The 17,322-nt window shown below is 40.9% G+C and overlaps 1 protein-coding gene across 8 annotated transcripts in view; it reads right to left on the bottom strand.

Annotated features, from left to right (window-relative positions):
• Positions 1 to 17,322, bottom strand: part of LOC137327343 (capZ-interacting protein-like) — a 77,392-nt gene that overhangs the window by 43,039 nt on the left and 17,031 nt on the right. For 5 of the 8 annotated variants that reach the window (XM_067993039.1, XM_067993041.1, XM_067993040.1 and 2 more), the window contains 2 exons: positions 15,407 to 15,602; positions 12,998 to 13,995 (listed from right to left, as the gene is read on the bottom strand). In XM_067993039.1, the coding sequence (XP_067849140.1) occupies positions 12,998 to 13,003 (6 nt within the window). In that variant the 5' untranslated portion in view covers positions 13,004 to 13,995; positions 15,407 to 15,602. Of the gene's footprint in view, positions 1 to 1,948; positions 2,024 to 12,997; positions 13,996 to 15,406; positions 15,603 to 17,322 lie in introns of those variants that run through there. The other 3 variants (XM_067993044.1, XM_067993043.1, XM_067993045.1) reach the window with 2 other exon arrangements.

Raw genomic sequence — 17,322 nt, 5'->3', positions numbered from 1 at the left:
TCCCATTCCTCCGCTCTTTCCCTGTACCCCTGCAAATTTTTTCCCTTCAAGTATTTATCCAATTTCTTTTTGAAAGCCATGATTGAATCTGCTTCACCGCCCTTTCAGGCAGCGCATTCCAGATCATAACTACTAGCTGTGTAAAAAAGTTTTGCCAATCACCTTAAATCTGTGCCCTCTGGTTCTCGACCCTTCCACCAATGGGAACAGTTTCTCTTTATTTACTTTATCTAAACCCTTCATGATTTTGAACACCTCTATCAAATCTCCTCTTAACCTTCTCTGCTCTAAGGAGAACAACCCCAGCTTCTCCAGTCTTTCCACATAACTGAAGTCCTTCATCCCTGGAACCATTCTAGTAATTTTTTTCTTCACCTAAGGCCTTCACATCCTTCCTAAAGTGTGGTGCCCAGAATTGGACTCAATACTCCAGTTGTGGCCAAACCAGTGTTTTATAAAAAGGTTCAACATAACTTCCTTGCTTTTGTACTCTATGCCTCTATTTATAAAGCCCAGGATCCCATATGCTTTTTTCACCACTTTCTCAACCAGTCCTACCACCTTCAAAGATTTATGCACATATAACCCCATGTCTCTCTATTCCTGCACCCCCTTTAGAATTGCACCATTTAGTTTAATTGCCTCTCCCCGATCTTCCTGCCAAAATGCCACACTTCTCTGTGTTAAATTTCATCTGTTATGCGTCCATCCATTCCACCAGCTTGTCTATGTCCTCTTGAAGTCTATTACTATCCTCCTCACTGTTTACTACACTTCCAAGTTTTGTCTCATCTGCAAATTTTGAAATTGTGCCCTGTACACCCAAGTCCAAGTCCAAGTCATTAATATATATCAAAAAAAGCAGTGGCCCTAGTACTGATCCCTGGGGCGCACCACTGTATACCTTCCTCCAGTCCGAGAAACAATCGTTAACCACTACTCTCTGTTTACTGTCACTTAGCCAATTTTGTATCCATGCTGCCATTGCCCCTTTTATTCCATGGGCTTCAATTTTGCTGACCAGCCTATTATGTGGCACTTTATCAAATGCCTTTTGAAAGTCCACATACACAACATCAATTGCATTGCCCTCATCAAACCTTTCTTTTACCTCATCAAAAAATTCAATCAAGTTAGTTAAACATGATTTGCCTTTAACAAATCCATTCTGGCTTTCCTTTATTAATCCACACTTCATACTTCCTACGTTTTAACATTTTAACTAGAAATATTGCATCATGTTCTGCATACACTCCAAAGATATCTTTGTGATCATTATGCTGTCTGTCCCACATCTGTTTAATTGTTGCACTGACCCCTTCAGCTTCCAAACATAGCACGCACACAAATATTTTCTGCACATTTACAAAGCTGAATATTGTTACGTGGAACTGAGAAGTGTACAGAGTCATAGACTATTTCTTAATTCATAGTATTCTGAAAAAGTATTGGGTTGGCTATTTGCAGAAATTTAAAGGTGCACTGAATTCATGAAAAGCCTTTGGAAAACCTTTATCTATTTTAAGAGGGAGAAAAGTCCAAAGAATGGTGCAAATGACACATGCATAAGCAATACAATGAGTTTTAAAGGAATTTCATATTTTTAAATAAATAGAAAATTATTTCCCAAACTGGAAGACTACCTCTTTAAAATGGAGTTCTTTTATTACTTAATTTCCTGTAATTTATATGTAGAAAATCCCTAGCAAATAAAAATGACAATGCAGCTAAAGAAACAAACATTATAAAGGAAACTACTCAACATTCTCTTGACTTCATTCAACAGGGTGGTGTAACATACTTTTAGGGACAAAAACAACACTAGAAATGAGTTACCAATTGAACAAAAAGTATAAAAGTCTCATGGTATTATGACTTCAAACATTAACAGCTTCCCCACTTACTGCATCTAAAATAACACAAGTTAATTTTTATCTGTTGGACTTACTTTTGTCAATATTTGTTTACCTCACACACTTGGTGCTTTTCTACAGGGGCTCATGATTCAGTAGATACAACATGCTTGTGCTTGAAGAGCAGAATGTTTCAGTTGTGGACGAATCACTGATTGCCATCAGTAACTGTTTGATCAGCTGACAGGAAACACACTTACCTCACAGTAATGTTGATTCAAATTTTCTGTAGCATATTTTTCTCTTTTTTAAAAAATACCTTTTTTTGTAGATTTTAATGACTACCAGCCAAAATGGCAGATTGGAGCAATTTCATGCAATATGATTCCATTTGCAGAATGATAGCAAACCAGCCAATCATGAAGCACTTTCACACTTCTCAATCAGCTAATAAAGTCCTTAACCAGCACAAGTGGTGAAAATTTGAATTCATTCAACTGTGGAGTACACAAAAGTCATCAGCAAATGCAAAAAGCCTGTTTCACAACTGGAGCGTTCTAGCAGATTACATCGTGGAGAAACAGGATAATATTTTGGGAGGGTAAGGCAGCTCACAAGTATTCTCCAGAGACAAAAACCATGCCAAGATGACACAGAGCATATGGACTTGGGTTGAATACTGTGAGGAGCTTGAAATTCCAAGTTAAAGTAATAGCAAAGGACAGATATGGAGCTGAAGTTATTTGTTATACATCAATGCAGAAAAGGCTTCACTCACTATGTGTTAAAATGCCCTCTCAATTCATACTACTGTTAAATCTAAAGACAAAATTTGCATATAATTCTCTGGTCAGTAGCCAGAGAACACAATTTTAAGATAATTGGTAGAAGTACTAGGTGGGGAGATAAGAAGAAATTCATTTTTATATGCAGTGAGTTGTTATGATTTGGAATGCACTGCCTGAAAGGGTGGTGGAAGAAAATTCCACAGTAACTTTTGAAAGGGAATTGGATATATGCTTGAAGGGGGAAAAATTTTGCAGGGTTATGGGGAAAAAGCAAGAGAGTGGGACTAATTGGATAGCTTTTTCATAGAGCCAGAGCAGGCAGGATGGGCCAAATGGCCTCCTTCTGTGCTGTGGGATTCTATAAGATGTGTAGTGCTTTAGGAATTAATTATTTTATTGCTTCTCTGCTGCATGTTTGGAGAAGGGTGGTGGTTTAGCTGTATGATTCTATAATAGGAAGGTAAATAGTTGAACAGGTGGTGGACCCACCCAAAATAAACTATTAACATCATGGGAAATAGACTTTTTTTTGAGGAGGTGACATCCCAAATTCACAAGATAAATTATGTATGAGGAAGGCCATTTCAATCTATCCAGAAAATCCCTAGTCTGTGACCTATGAAATAGGACTTGATGATAAGCTGGAGCTCTTTAGACTCAAAAAGAGACTTTTTTTCAGAGGGGATCTTGTAGAGAAACACAAGAATATTAATGGGATAGAGAAAGTAAACCTAGAACAATATTTTCAGACACACCAAAACGGGATAGGAAGGCACAACAGGTTCAGTGTTGTCATAGTCAAGTTTTAGACAGACATCAAGGAGTATGTCTTTGCACAGAAGCAATGAGTGTCTAGGAAAAGTGGTCAAGGCCAGGACATTGGGCTGATTTAAAAAAACATAAAGATCATGTAATGGGAAAATGGTCAGGTTTGTATTCTGGAGAGAAGAGACTTTTTCATCTGAATTTATCTTGTGAAATGAGAATTGTATGAGGCAGCCTCTCAAGTGTGGGATCTGGAGATATTGGACAGATGTGCAGACCAACTAGTATGCACCAAATTAATCAAATATTCAATGATTTACACCATAGCTTACATTAATTAGTTCATATATGCTGATTGTGCCCAAATGCCTAATTATACAATATCTAAATTTATGTGTGCTTAGATATTCATAATTTTCCATCTGTTCTGGTCACATAGCAAGGAGCATCAAGCGAGCTTGCTACTCTGTGGCTGCACACCATCTTTTCCCTGATCTTCCTTGGCTTGCACCAGCCCCTCTTAAAAGCTCATGGTCCATGGAAATATTATGAAGCACACAGTTATCATTTTTCTGAACTTCACTAAGATATTGTAATGCTTCACCCCTGACTAGTGCACATATCTGAAGCATTGCTGTAGCAACCCATTGCCTGCTCAATAAGACCCTGATTTGCCCACGGACTTTGTATTTGTTTTTTCCTGGAATATGGGGGTTGTGCTGAGCTGTTGTCGACCATGGTTTCACAGCATGCCCCATATCTCAAAGGACTCAGCAGTCCATTCTTCCTTTTTCTTCAAAAAGCTGTGTGACATGTCATTGCCTCAGAATGAAAGTATCACTTGTACTCCTTGGGAAGCTTGAATTCATGTGGATTATTTTCTGTTGGAGTTGCACTCTATTCGTAAGTGGATAGAATAAAAGCCCTTCCAATTTAAATACTCCATAGGATTGTTGGTAGGTGAACGAATGGCACACAAAATGCAATTGTTATAGGAGATTTGATTGTCAGGTGGATAGACAGGTGTTTCTGTAACCACTGACGAGAGCCCTGGTACATTGCCTCCCTGGCTACAGAGTAAAGGATATCAGAGAGGATGCAGAACATTTTGAGAGGGGAAAGGGGAACAGTCAAAAGTTGTGGTCCGTGTGGGAACCAATGACATAGGAAGGAAAAGGGTCGAGGTCCTACAGTCAGAGTTTCAAGAGCTAAGGAGGAAGTTTAAAAAGCAGGACCTCAAATTTAGTAATCTCTGGATTATTCCCAGTGCCAGATGCTAGTGAGTATAGGAATAGTAGGATAAGATAGGTAAATGTGTGGCTGGCAAAATGGTGCAGAATGGAGGGTTTCAGATTCCTGGGGCATTGGGACCAGTTCTGGGGCAGGAGGGATCTTTTCAAGATGGACGGGTAGCATCTCAACAGAGCTGGGACCAATGCCCTTGTTGGGGGGGTTAACTAGTGCTGTGGGGGAGGGTTTAAACTAATTTGGCAGGGGGGTGGGCACCAGGATGAAACATTAGAGGAGAAACAAGGTGCACAGAGAACTGGGAGGGCCAAATAGCACTAGAGTAAAGAGTTTAGGAACAGGAGGGATTAGATAGTGGGAAATGCAAGGCAGACTGAGTTTGGAGTGCATATACGTAAATGCATGTCTCGCGGTAAATAAGGTTGGTGAGCTGCAGGTTCAAGTAGCCAATTGGGACTATGATATAGTGGCAATAACCGAGACCTGGCTCAAAGAAGGGGAATATTGGATAATTAGTATTTCTGGCTACAAGGTATTCAGGAAAGATGGGAAAGGAAAGAAAGGGGAGGGGGTGGTGGTGACAGTATTGATCAAATATTGATCAAAGAAACTATCATAGCACTGGAAAGGGATGATATAGTTGAGGGGTCAAAGACAGAATCTATTTGGTTAGAATTAAGGAACAATAGAGGAGCTATTATGCTACTGGGTGTATACTATAGGCCAGAGATGGAGAAAATTTGCAGGCAAATTATAGAAAGATGCAAGAACTAGAAGAGTAGTGATAATGGAGGACTTCAATTATCCCAATATAGACTGGGACAATAACAGTGTAAAGAGCAAAGAGGGGGAGGAATTCCTGAAATGTGTACAAGAGAACTTTCTGGAACAGTGTGTTTCCAGCCCAACCACAAAGGAAACAGTACTGGAATTAGTTCTAGGGAATGAAATGGGGCAAGTGGAGCATGTTTCAGTGGGAGAGCATTTGGGGAACAGTGATCATAATATCATTAGGTTTAGATAAGGATCTTGCCCAGGTGGATTGGAATCAAAAATGGCAGGCTAGACTGTAATTGAGCCATGAGAAGCCTTCAAGAAGGCGTTGGTTCGGGTACAGAATAGACACATTCCTACGGGAGAGGGGGAGGAAGAACGTCCAAAGCTAGTGCTCCCTGGACGACTAAAAATATAGAAATTAAAATGAAACAGAAAAAGGAGGCTTATGACTAATGTAAGGTTCATAATACAGTAGAGAACCAGGTTGAATACAGAGGAGATCTAAAAAAGGGAATGTGAAGCAAAGAGAAAGTATAGGTTAACAGCTAATGTAAAAGGGAACCCAAAAGTCTTTTATAAACATATATACGTAGTCAAAGGAAGGGTGGGGCCGATTAGGGACAAAAAAGATCATCTTGTGAAGGCAGAGGGCATAGCTGAGGCACTAAATGAATCCTTCACATCCGTCTTCACTAAAGAGGATGCTGCCATTGTAGCAGTAAAGGAAGAGGTGGTAGCGATATTGGATAGGATTAAAATAGATAAAGAGCAGGTACTTAAAAGATAGGCAGTACTCAAAGTAAAAAAGTCACCCGGTCCAGACGGGATGGATCCTAGTTTACTGAGGGAAGTGAGGGTGGAAATTGCAGAGGTTCTGGCCACAATTTTCCAATCCTCCTTTAGATATGGGGATGGTGCTGGAGGACTGGAGGATTCCAAATATCACACCCTTGTTCAAAAAAGGGGAGAGGGATAAACCCAGCAATTACAGGCCAGTCAGCCTAACGTTGGTGGTGGCAAAACTTTGAGACAATAATCCAGGACAAAATTAATTGGCACTTGGAAAAGTATGGGCTAATAAATGAAAGTCAGCACGGATTAGTTAAAGGAAAGTTGTGTTTGACTAACTTAATTGATGAAGTAACAGAGAGGGTGGTGTGGCTGGTGTGTATATGGACTTTCAAAAGTCATTTGATAAAGTGCCATATAATAGACTTGCTAACAAAATTAAAGGCCATGGGATTAAAGGGGCAGTGGCAGAATGGATTAAAAAACTAGTTAAGGGACAGAAAGCAGAGTAGTGGTGAATGGTTGTTTTTCAGACTGGAGGGAAGCATAATGTGGTGTTCCCCAGGGGTCAGTATTAGGACTACTGCTCTTTTTCGTATATATTAATGACCTAGACTTGGGTATAGAGGGTATAATTTCAAAGTTTGCAGGTGACACGAAACTCAGGAAATGTAGTAAACAATGTGGAGGATAGAAACAGACTTCAGGAGGACATAGGGAGACTAGTGAAATGGGCAGACACACAGCAGATGAAATTTAACACAGAAAAGTGTGAAGTGATGCATTCTGGTAGGAAGAATGAGCAGAGGCAAAATAAACTAAATGGTACAATTTTAAAGGGGGTGCAGGATCAGAGAGACATGTGGGTGCACATACACAAATCATTAAAGGTGGCAGGACAAGATGAGAAGGATGTTTTTTTTAAAAAAAAGGCATGCGAGATCCTGGGCTTTATTAATAGAGGCATAGAGTATAAAAGCAAGGAAGTTACGCTAAACCTTTATAAAACACTGGTGTATTGTGTTCAATTCTGAGCGCCACACTTTAGGAAGGATGTCAAGGCCTTAGAGAGGGTGCAGAAGAGATTTCCGAGAATGGTACCAGGGAGGGACTTCAGTTATCTGGAGAGATTGGAGAAGATGGGGTTGTTCTCCTTAGAACAGAGTAGGTTAAGGGAAGATTTGATAGAGGTGTTCAAAATCATGGACAGTTTTTATAAAGTAAATAAGAAGAAACTGTTTCCAGCGGCAGAAGGGTTGGTAACCAGAGAGCACAGATTTAAGGTGATCGGCAAAAGAGCCCAAGGCAACATGAGGAAACTTTTTTACGCAGCGAGTTGTAACAATCTGGAATGCACTGCCTGAAAGGGAGGTGGAAGCAGGTTCAATAGTAACTTTCAAAAGGGAATTGGATAAATACTCGAAAGGAAAAAAATTACAGGGCTAGAGGGGAATGGGACTAATTAGATAGTTCTTTCAAAGACCTGGCATGAGCATGATGGGCCAAATGGCCGCCTCCTGTGCTGTACCAACTATGATAGCCAATGATACTCTCCTGTGGAAGCCATCAATGTGGTAAGATCATAGCTGGTTCTGCTGTTGCGCCCACTAGTGAAGTGTATGTAGAAGGGTGAATGTTGAAACAAGGCTTCAGTTGCCTCCCTAACACAGCTGTGGACAGCAAATTAGTTGAGTCCAGTGACGTCCCCTGTGGATGCCTGAAAGTTGAGGCAGGTGGTGACCTTCACTACCATTGGTAGTGCAGTGTAGATTTTTGTGTATCATGAAACACATAACATCCTCTTGAGCCTGAGCTTCATCACGTACTATTCGTTTGTCAATCATTGACATTTGACTCTGTTGCAGTAAATGTACTGCTCTGTGAGCCATACAGCTCCTAAGCTCTGTACTCCCAAGCTGCCCTCACCACCCTACTTCTACTGCACGAAGAGGCACTGCATCCATACTTTTAAGACTGAAAATTCCTTTATAGCATTCACTTCTGCCAGTGCTAAGTGATACTAATTCAGAGTTTGAGTTCAAGGCTCACTTTTAATTTTTATGCTCTCCTCCTCACACTGTGCAATTTTGCATGATTTACAGTCCTCTACAAACCTTTTTTTGCTATTTTCTGTTAAGACATTTTAGAATAGAAGCAAGAGCCAAAGTAGCAGTACAAACAGACGAAAAATCCATTACTACTTTCTACTGCTCCTAAATCTTCAGTTTAACCTCGGTGGTGGGGAAGCTTTTAGAAATGATAATCCGGAACAAAATTAATAGTCATTTGGACAAGTGTGGATTAACAAGAAAACCAGCATGGATTTGCTAAAGGCAAATCGTGTTTAACTAACTTGAGTTTTTTGATGAGGTAACAGAGAGGGTTGATGAAGCTAATGCGGTTGAAGTTTTGTATATGGACTTTTAAAAGGCGTTCGATTAAAGTGCCACATAATGGGCTTATCAGCAAAAATTGAAGCCCATAGAATAAAAGGGGCAATGGCAGCATGGATACGAAATTGGCTAAATAACAGGAAACAGAGAGTAGCGGTGAACAATTGTTTTTCGGACTGGAGGAAGGTATACAGTGGAGTTGCTCGGGTCAGTACTAGGACCACTGCTTTTTTTGATATGTATAAATGACTTGGGTGTACAGGGCACAATTTGAAAATTTGCAGATGACACAAAACTTGGAAGTGTAGTATACAGTGAGGAAGATAATGACAGACTTCAAGAGGGCATAGGCTGGTGGAATGGGTGGACACATGGCAGATGAAATTTAAGACAGGTAAGTGTGAAGGAAGAATGGAGCGAGGCAATATAATTTGTAAATGGTACAATGCCAAAGTGGGTGTAAGAACAGAGAGACCTGGGGGTATATTTGCACAAATCTTTGAAGGTGGCAGGACTGGTTGAGAAACTGGTTAAAAAAGCATATGGGATCCTGGGCTTTATAAATGGAGGCATAGAGTACAAAGCATGGAAGTTATGTTGAACCTTTATAAAACGCTAGTTCGGCCACAACTGGAGTATTGTGTAATTCTGGGCACCGCGCTTTAGGAAGGATGTGAAGGCCTTTAGAGAGGGTGCAGAAAAGGTTTACTAAAATGGTTCCAGGGATGAGGGACTTCAGTTACATGGATAGACTGGAGAAACTGGGATTGTTCCCCTTTAGAGCAGAGAAGGTTGAGGAGATTTGATAGAAGTGTTCAAAATCATGAAGGGTTTAGATAAAGTAAATAGAGAAACTGTTCTCATTGGCAGAAGGGTCGAGAACCAGAGGACACAGATTTAAGGTGAATGGCAAAAGAACCAAAGTAGACGTGAGGGAAAACCTTTTTACGCTACGAGTGGTTATGATCTGGAATGCGCTGCCTGAAAGGGTGGTGGAAGCAGATTCAATCGTGGCTTTCAAAAAGGAATGGGATAAATACTTGAAGGGAAAAAAATGCAGGGCTACGAGGAAAGAGCAGGAGAATGGGACTAACTGGATTGCTCTTAACAAACAGCTCAACATTACCACGGCATTAAGCACAATATCAAAGGAGCTTTACTCCCTTTTTATGCATAAATTAATGCGCAGAGGATCATATGACCACCTATAGTTAGTTTACAATTGGGGATAGAAATTGGCATGCATTGCACCTGTTTTTCAGGTGTAAAATGGCAGCAAATCATTCAATTTAGCAGTGGAATGGCCTGCACCAATCTGTGGGGGGGCTTTTTAAGGTGTCCCTGGACAAATGCCTGAAACAGGCGCTAGACCCCTGGTTTACATATTTAAGGGACCTAATTCCCATTGAAGCAAGTAATGAGAAATTTGTTGGTAGTGAGCAGGGCAGGCGTTGGGCCTGCTGCACTCAGGATTCTTCAGCTGCTCCTGTGTCCACCAACTCCATGTAAGTTAAGAAATGTTTTTGGTTAAAAGAACACATGCTGTGGAGCCAGGAGAAGCAAGAGCGCTTTTCCAATTCCACAGGAGTCATGATTGCCTCCCTCCCCTAGAGCCCGCTCCAATAACTCCTCCCAGGATTTGCCAGATGTCTTGGGCAAGCACTGGCAGCTCACGTTGAGTATGTTGATGAGGCCTGAGGACCAATTTCCATCGATCCTCAGGCCTCATGGTTCAGGTGATTGTTGATCCTGCAGCACTGAGTCTAGGCACAGGCCCAGACCCAGACCCAAATCTACCCCTTGGTTTCCATGGTACATCAATGTGAAACTTTTTAAAAATTACAGTAAATGTAATAGGTATTTTGAGAGCCTCATTTCAAGAGAAAAATTAGCACATCATAATTAAAAGGATTATGAGGGGCATTGTTATCCTGCAGGGAGATCACAAAATGGCTCTGTAATGCTCAATATTATAAGATAGAAGTCAAGAAATACTGGAGATAATGGAACTTTCTTGAATTTGCAGTATTTTCAATCATATGTTAGTATGTACTTCTGTGCTTAAAGGACAAAATGTGTCTTCTGTAAACAAAGCGTTAATAGTCATTGAGGCAACTCAGGAAATTGTCTTTGTTGAATTTTGACAACAGGACTGAGGAATTCACTTCCCTGTCTATACTTATATATAAAAACAAATGTAGCATCTGGTCTCCACCCTACAAATACTAACTCTGTGTGATTCCGCGATAATGTGAAAAGAGATTAGTTACCAACAGAGAAGCTTGTCTGCATAAGTTAGATCTTTCTCGTACATCTCATTAAAAGCAGCAGCTGCAGCAATCTAAGAAATCACAAATGTACTCCAGATGTTCCCACCCAAAACAAGGGTAGGAGATTACTGTTCTTATTGCCACCTTACCCTCCCCTTGTGGCTGTGGCTAGAATTATTATTAGCTATATTTACAGCTTTGCTTCTTATCAATTGTGTACAGAATAGTACTGAAGTTGTGAGAAAATAACCAAAATCATTATTCTATACCCATGCAATTACTGTGCCACATAAGTGTTAAACTCCCAGTGTGCTGTGTATAATCTTGTATCCACCATGGTTCAAGGCTTGTATAATAAAATTAAATCATTTTAATAATCTTTTGTATAGCATCTCCTGATTTTTTTTTTACAAGCTTTTTTTTGTTTCAATGAAGTGTGTGTGTTTATTTACAAAAGCTTCCTTCATTGCCAGCCCAAATGTTTAGTACTCTGCTGTAGTAAATTTAATAGAAGCAACATTTTCCTGAAATGTTATGTATCCTGATCAACCCACCTTCAATAAGCTTTTATTCTTATAGACTTTTGAAAACCATAAATGAATTTGAGCAAGAAGGAGAAAAACTGCATCAAAACCACAATATTTGTCTTTTATGAAGACAGTAACAGGCTGGAATCCAGTTCCACAAGCACCAGTCGCTCTTCCAAGTGGCCATTCTTCATGTGCACATCTAACCAATGCCAGCAAACTATTCATCCATGTGCAGCATTACTGACATGTCCAATCTTATCCTCGCCCAGTGTCCGCTTTCTGCATTTTCCAGCAGGGGTCACTCTAATAATCAGGAATGGGAAACCCTGGCTGGTATTAATCTCCCTACCCAGAACAACCCTCTGCTGACCCTGCCGAGATTAGCAAACTCAGCACAGGCCAAAGAATGAATCTCGGACCATCCTAATTTGTATAGCTCAGTACCACACCACTTGTTACATTTACCAGCTGAGCAATTAAAGCCCCTGAAAATAGGAATATTTATAATTTTTGCAGTTTGCATTTCCAGCATTATTCTACAGTAGCATACCACAAGATTCGCACCCCTTCCCCAGCAGCACATTAATGTTGATATCATGGGCTGACTTATCCAATGGATGGTATCACTACCACTTATTTTTTTTTCTCCATTGAATGCATTTATCTTCCACATATCTCGCCCTTAGCACTAAAGGGGGAAGTATACACAGGGATATCCAGCATTAAGGATATGTGCAGAATGAGATCTCATCTTTAATATGGGGATGTATACACAGGATGAGACACTCATCTTTGATGTGTTGAAACATACTGAATGAGAAATAAGTTGGGCACTAAGGAATGATACTCATGAGATGATATCACTTCTGACAGCAAAAAAAGCTAATCCTCATTTCTATAGCAACAAAAAGCAAATATTGTCAGAATGATTGTCCTTCATATAGGTTTGTGTATTTATTTTCTAATTGTTTTGTGATTAAATGCTTCTTATTATAAATGTATTTGCATTTCAATCTATTTTCACATATTCCAAATATATTTTTGATTTCTGTGATATGACTTCTACCTGGCAGGTCTCAGGCATTATTTGGCACATTGTGCACTGACTATACTCCATGGCCTGGATCAGAAGTTCATAAGTTTTATTAGTTATTTTAATTGTTGGGTTCAATTCAAAGAGCGACGAATAAAATTGCAAAGTATCATGTTGAAGACAGCTGATTTATATGATTAACTTCGCACCCAATTCTAATTATGACGAGGAAAAGGTTCACCTAAAATGCAATAACGGTGTACATTTACCAGTTGATTGCTTCGTTCCATTTAACCCTGTATTGTAAAATATGATCTAGCTTGTAACTTGTACACAGGGCAGCTTTAAAAATAAAATAACGATTTACAGTGTGAGTAAAGTCGCGACAAACGCCATGCCTTTTTAACACGAGCACCTATGTTGACAGGAATAAGCGAAATGGAGTTGATAAGAAACTGAAAAGGCAGCATGTAAGACCGAGCCCCGTGCAATTAAAGTGACACATATCTCGATACGGGCCATCTGCAACATTATAGCCAATTTCACCTTACCTCCATTTTCCCCGGGAGTCTTTTCAAACAATTTGTTTAACTTATCCTAGCGAGACAGTCGTTGTGTTCCCCCTTCTCAGATCACAAAGTCATGCTCTGGCACACATACCACCTACTCTCTCTCACAGCTTCATACATCCCGATGACACAACCCTGTGGTCAGAGTCTGATCGGTCCCAGCAGACAAGTCTACCATCAGACACAAGGGGGGTCCTGAGCATCTAATATCAGAGTCAAACCCCAAACAGCTTGGCTCTGTTCAGATTTCCCAACTCTGCAATATTCACGTTGTTCTTATAGTATAATCACAGAGCTTTAATTTTAGTCGATCATCCGCTTAATGAATTAACCAGTAACCATGCAGACAGAGAACCCTTCCTCGGATAGATACAGAGTTGCTGGTCTCCTCTAAACAGCGTGTACATGTCAGATTCTTTGCGAGAGGCGTTCCTTTTGGCAGCAGAGTGAGAAAAAGTGGCCCCGATTTGTGCTTTTGGTCAAAGTTTCTCCCAACAGCTGCAACACACTCTGTGATTAATGCAATTATTAAATAAATAAAATAACCCTGGAAAATGAAAAAGTTTGTGTCGCTTTATATTACTTTTCGAGAAAAAAGTTTTAAAATGTTTTCAATTTGTCTTCACCTCAGCTGATAATGATGTTAGCTACATTTATAAGCCAATAGACAAGAATGCATAACATTTTGATACTTAATTTTTTATAAAATGAAATATTTATATTTTGGAATCACTCATAGTTGGTCTCTTCTGCATTAGTAATTTACAGTTTAACTGATTAAATAGATAAATAAACAGTACTGTGGAATGTCTGATGTCAAAAAAAATTCTTAAAGTTTCAGTCCTTTAAATGGTATTTCACTGTACGTTACTGAGCATTTCCTCTTTTCATACTTGACATGAGAAGGTCGGTTGTGTTTTGCTGGAAGGAAGCCATTGAACGGAAGCCAGTCAGCTTTCAGGCCAAGTGAAGGAAACGCGCTGCAATGAAGATAACATCAGCAAATTGAAATTACCCATACGCAGGAGCTGTCAGATTACAGTCACTGCCGAATAAGTGATACAACCTAGCACAGTAATACAGCTTTTTATAAATGTTGTTGGAAAATGAGGCGAGAATATATTAATGTAAAAACAGAACTAAGTCCCAGTCAAACAGAGAAAACTATTGATCATGGGACTGTAACTTTTTGGGGGTCTTTTTGCCCTTGTTACTCTAGATGTATTTTTGGCCTCTGTATCTGAGCTGCACACCTTGGTGAGACTTGCTTCCTTTGTCTTGCCCGGAGTGTATATATTTGTCCTAATATCTGGGTCATTTTGATAGTGCAAGTTAGACGGAAAACATTTCTTTACCTTGTTAATTATCGGAGCTACCTGGCCTAATCCAGTCTTGTCAAAAGTTCGAGACTAGATCTTCGATTTGAACAATCCAGGCGAATAAATACCCCAAAAGGTTATTGCTAGAGCTTGTGGATTTAAATAACTGTCAGACAATAACAACTTGCATTTATATAGAGGGGAAACAAAGCAAAATACTGCAGATGTAGCTTTCTGAAGGTTCATTTAACCAAATCATAGGAAATGCCACTGCCTACTTTATCTGTAACATCCTCAATGAATCCAAATTTGTCAGAAATAATTTTCCTTGTCTAAATCCTTGTTGGCTATTTCTTATTAGGTTATTTCCATATAGGCACTCCTGTAGCCTGCCCCTGAGAATACTTTCCATTATTTTGCCTGATCTAGAAATAAAGCATGTAGTTACAGAACAGTGGAATACAAGTCTACTGAGGTGTGCTGAGGCTGTACAATGCACTGATCAGGTGACCCTTGGGCTACTGTTCTTGTCATGCTGCAAGAGGCATCTGCAGGCATTGAAGAAGGTGCAGAAAAGAGCAACAGAAATGATTCCAATTGCAAGGGTGATGAGTTATAGAAAAAAGGTTAAAGAATAGTCTGGAGGAAACAGTTACGAGGGACTTTGTTGAAGTGCATAAAAATTAAATGGATTAGATAAGGCAAATCTTGAAGTGTAGTAGAGAAGCAGACTTCAATGCATTGAAAAAGGTTAGATGCTGAGAAAGACGTCAAAATTCATGGGAGCAGCTCGACCTTGATATTTTCATTTTCATACGTAATCCTAATCAAAATCATTTTTAGAAATCATAATGAACATGACAAATTCAAGGAAAACTTTAACATCCAATGGCTCAGTGGGTAAATTGACCACATTGGGTTGTACTGCAACATACTGGCCAAAAAGGTCCCAGATTCAATCAATGGTCTGTGCTGAATTACTTAATTTCAGCCAGTACAGCAGTGGGGGTGTTACATTTAGCTTCAGTGTCCCTGGGCTAGGGAAAGGAAAAATCAGCCTGGATTCCCCCACCTGTCTGCTGTTTAGCGATGCCTGTTAGAATGTCAATGTATGGATGTTGGATGAGGACGAGATCATGTTCCGCTGTGATGCTCACAATCAAACAGGCCTACTGACGCTTATTGTCCAGACTCATACATGAAAAATATCCACTTGGGTGATTGAGATGCAGAGGCAAATGAAATGGTACCACTATATGATTTAGGACCTACACAAGAAGAAGGAAAAAATAACTAAATTTTAAGACTATTGGTTCGAAGTTGATCTATTTTTTTTTCATTCGTTCACGGGATGTGGGCGTCGCTGGCAAGGCCAGCATTTATTGCCCATCCCTAATTGCCCTTGAGAAGGTGGTGGTGAGCTGCCTTCTTGAACCGCTGCAGTCCGTGTGGTGATGGTTCTCCCACAGGGCTGTTAGGAAGGGAGTTCTAGGATTTTGACCCAGCGACAATGAAGGAACGGAGATATATTTCCAAGTCGGGATGGTATGTGACTTGGAGGGGAACGTGCAGATGGTGTTGTTCCCATGTGCCTGCTGCTCTTGTCCTTCTAGATGGTAGAGGTCGCGGGTTTGGGAGGTGCTGTCGAAGAAGCCTTGGCGAGTTGCTGCAGTGCATCCTGTGGATGGTACACACTGCAGCCACAGTGCGCCGGTGGTGAAGGGAGTGAATGTTTAGGGTGGTGGATGGGGTGCCAATCAAGCGGGCTGCTTTATCTTGGATGGTGTCGAGCTTCTTGAGTGTTGTTGGAGCTGCACTCATCCAAGCAAGTGGAGAGTTTTCCATCACACTCCTGACTTGTGCCTTGTAGATGGTGGAAAGGCTTTGGGGAGTCAGGAGGTGAGTCACTCGCCGCAGAATACCCAGCCTCTGACCTGCTCTTGTAGCCATAGTATTTATATGGCCGGTCCAGTTAAGTTTCTGGTCAATGGTGACCCCCAGGATGTTGATGGTGGGGGATTCGGCGATGGTAATGCCGTTGAATGTCAAGGGGAAGTGGTTAGACATCTTGTTGGAGATGGTCATTGCCTGGCATTTGTCTGGCGTGAATGTTACTTGCCACTTATCAGCCCAAGCCTGGATGTTGTCCAGGTCTTGCTGCATGCAGGCACGGACAGCTTCGTTATCTGAGGGGTTGTGAATGGAACTGAACACTGTGCAATCAGCAGCGAATATCGCCATTTCTAACCTTATGATGGAGGGAAGGTCATTGATGAAGCAGCTGAAGATGGTTGGGCCGAGGACACTGCCCTGAGGAACTCCTGCAGCAATGTCCTGGGGCTGAGATGATTGGCCTCCAACAACCACTACCATCTTCCTTTGTGCTAGGTATGACTCCAGCCACTGGAGAGTTTTCCCCCTGATTCCCATTAACTTCAATTTTACTAGTGCTCCTTGGTGCCACACTCAGTCAAATGCTGCCTTGATGTCAAGGGCAGTCACTCTCACCTCACCTCTGGAATTCAGCTCTTTTGTCCATGCTTGGACCAAGGCTGTAATGAGGTCTGGTGCCAAGTGGTCCTGGCGGAACCCAAACTGAGCATCGGTGAGCAGGTTATTGGTGAGTAAGTGCTGCTTGATAGCACTGTCGACGACACCTTCCATCACTTTGCTGATGATGGAGAGTAGACTGATGGGGCGGTAATTGGCCGGATTGGATTTGTCCTGCTTTTTGTGGACAGGACATACCTGGGCAATTTTCCACATTGTCGGGTAGATGCCAGTGTTGTAGCTGTACTGGAACAGCTTGGCTAGAGGCGCAGCTAGTTCTGGAGCACAAGTCTTCAGCACTACAGCTGGGATGTTGTCGGGGCCCATAGCCTTTGCTGTATCCAGTGCACTCAGCCGTTTCTTGATATCACGTGGAGTGAATCGAATTGGCTGAAGACTGGCTTCTGTGATGGTGGGGATATCGGGAGGAGGCCGAGA

Source organism: Heptranchias perlo, chromosome 11 (genome assembly GCF_035084215.1).
Source record: "Heptranchias perlo isolate sHepPer1 chromosome 11, sHepPer1.hap1, whole genome shotgun sequence".
NCBI classification, from domain to species: domain Eukaryota; kingdom Metazoa; phylum Chordata; class Chondrichthyes; order Hexanchiformes; family Hexanchidae; genus Heptranchias; species Heptranchias perlo.
This window is presented reverse-complemented; position numbering and strand designations above follow the sequence as displayed.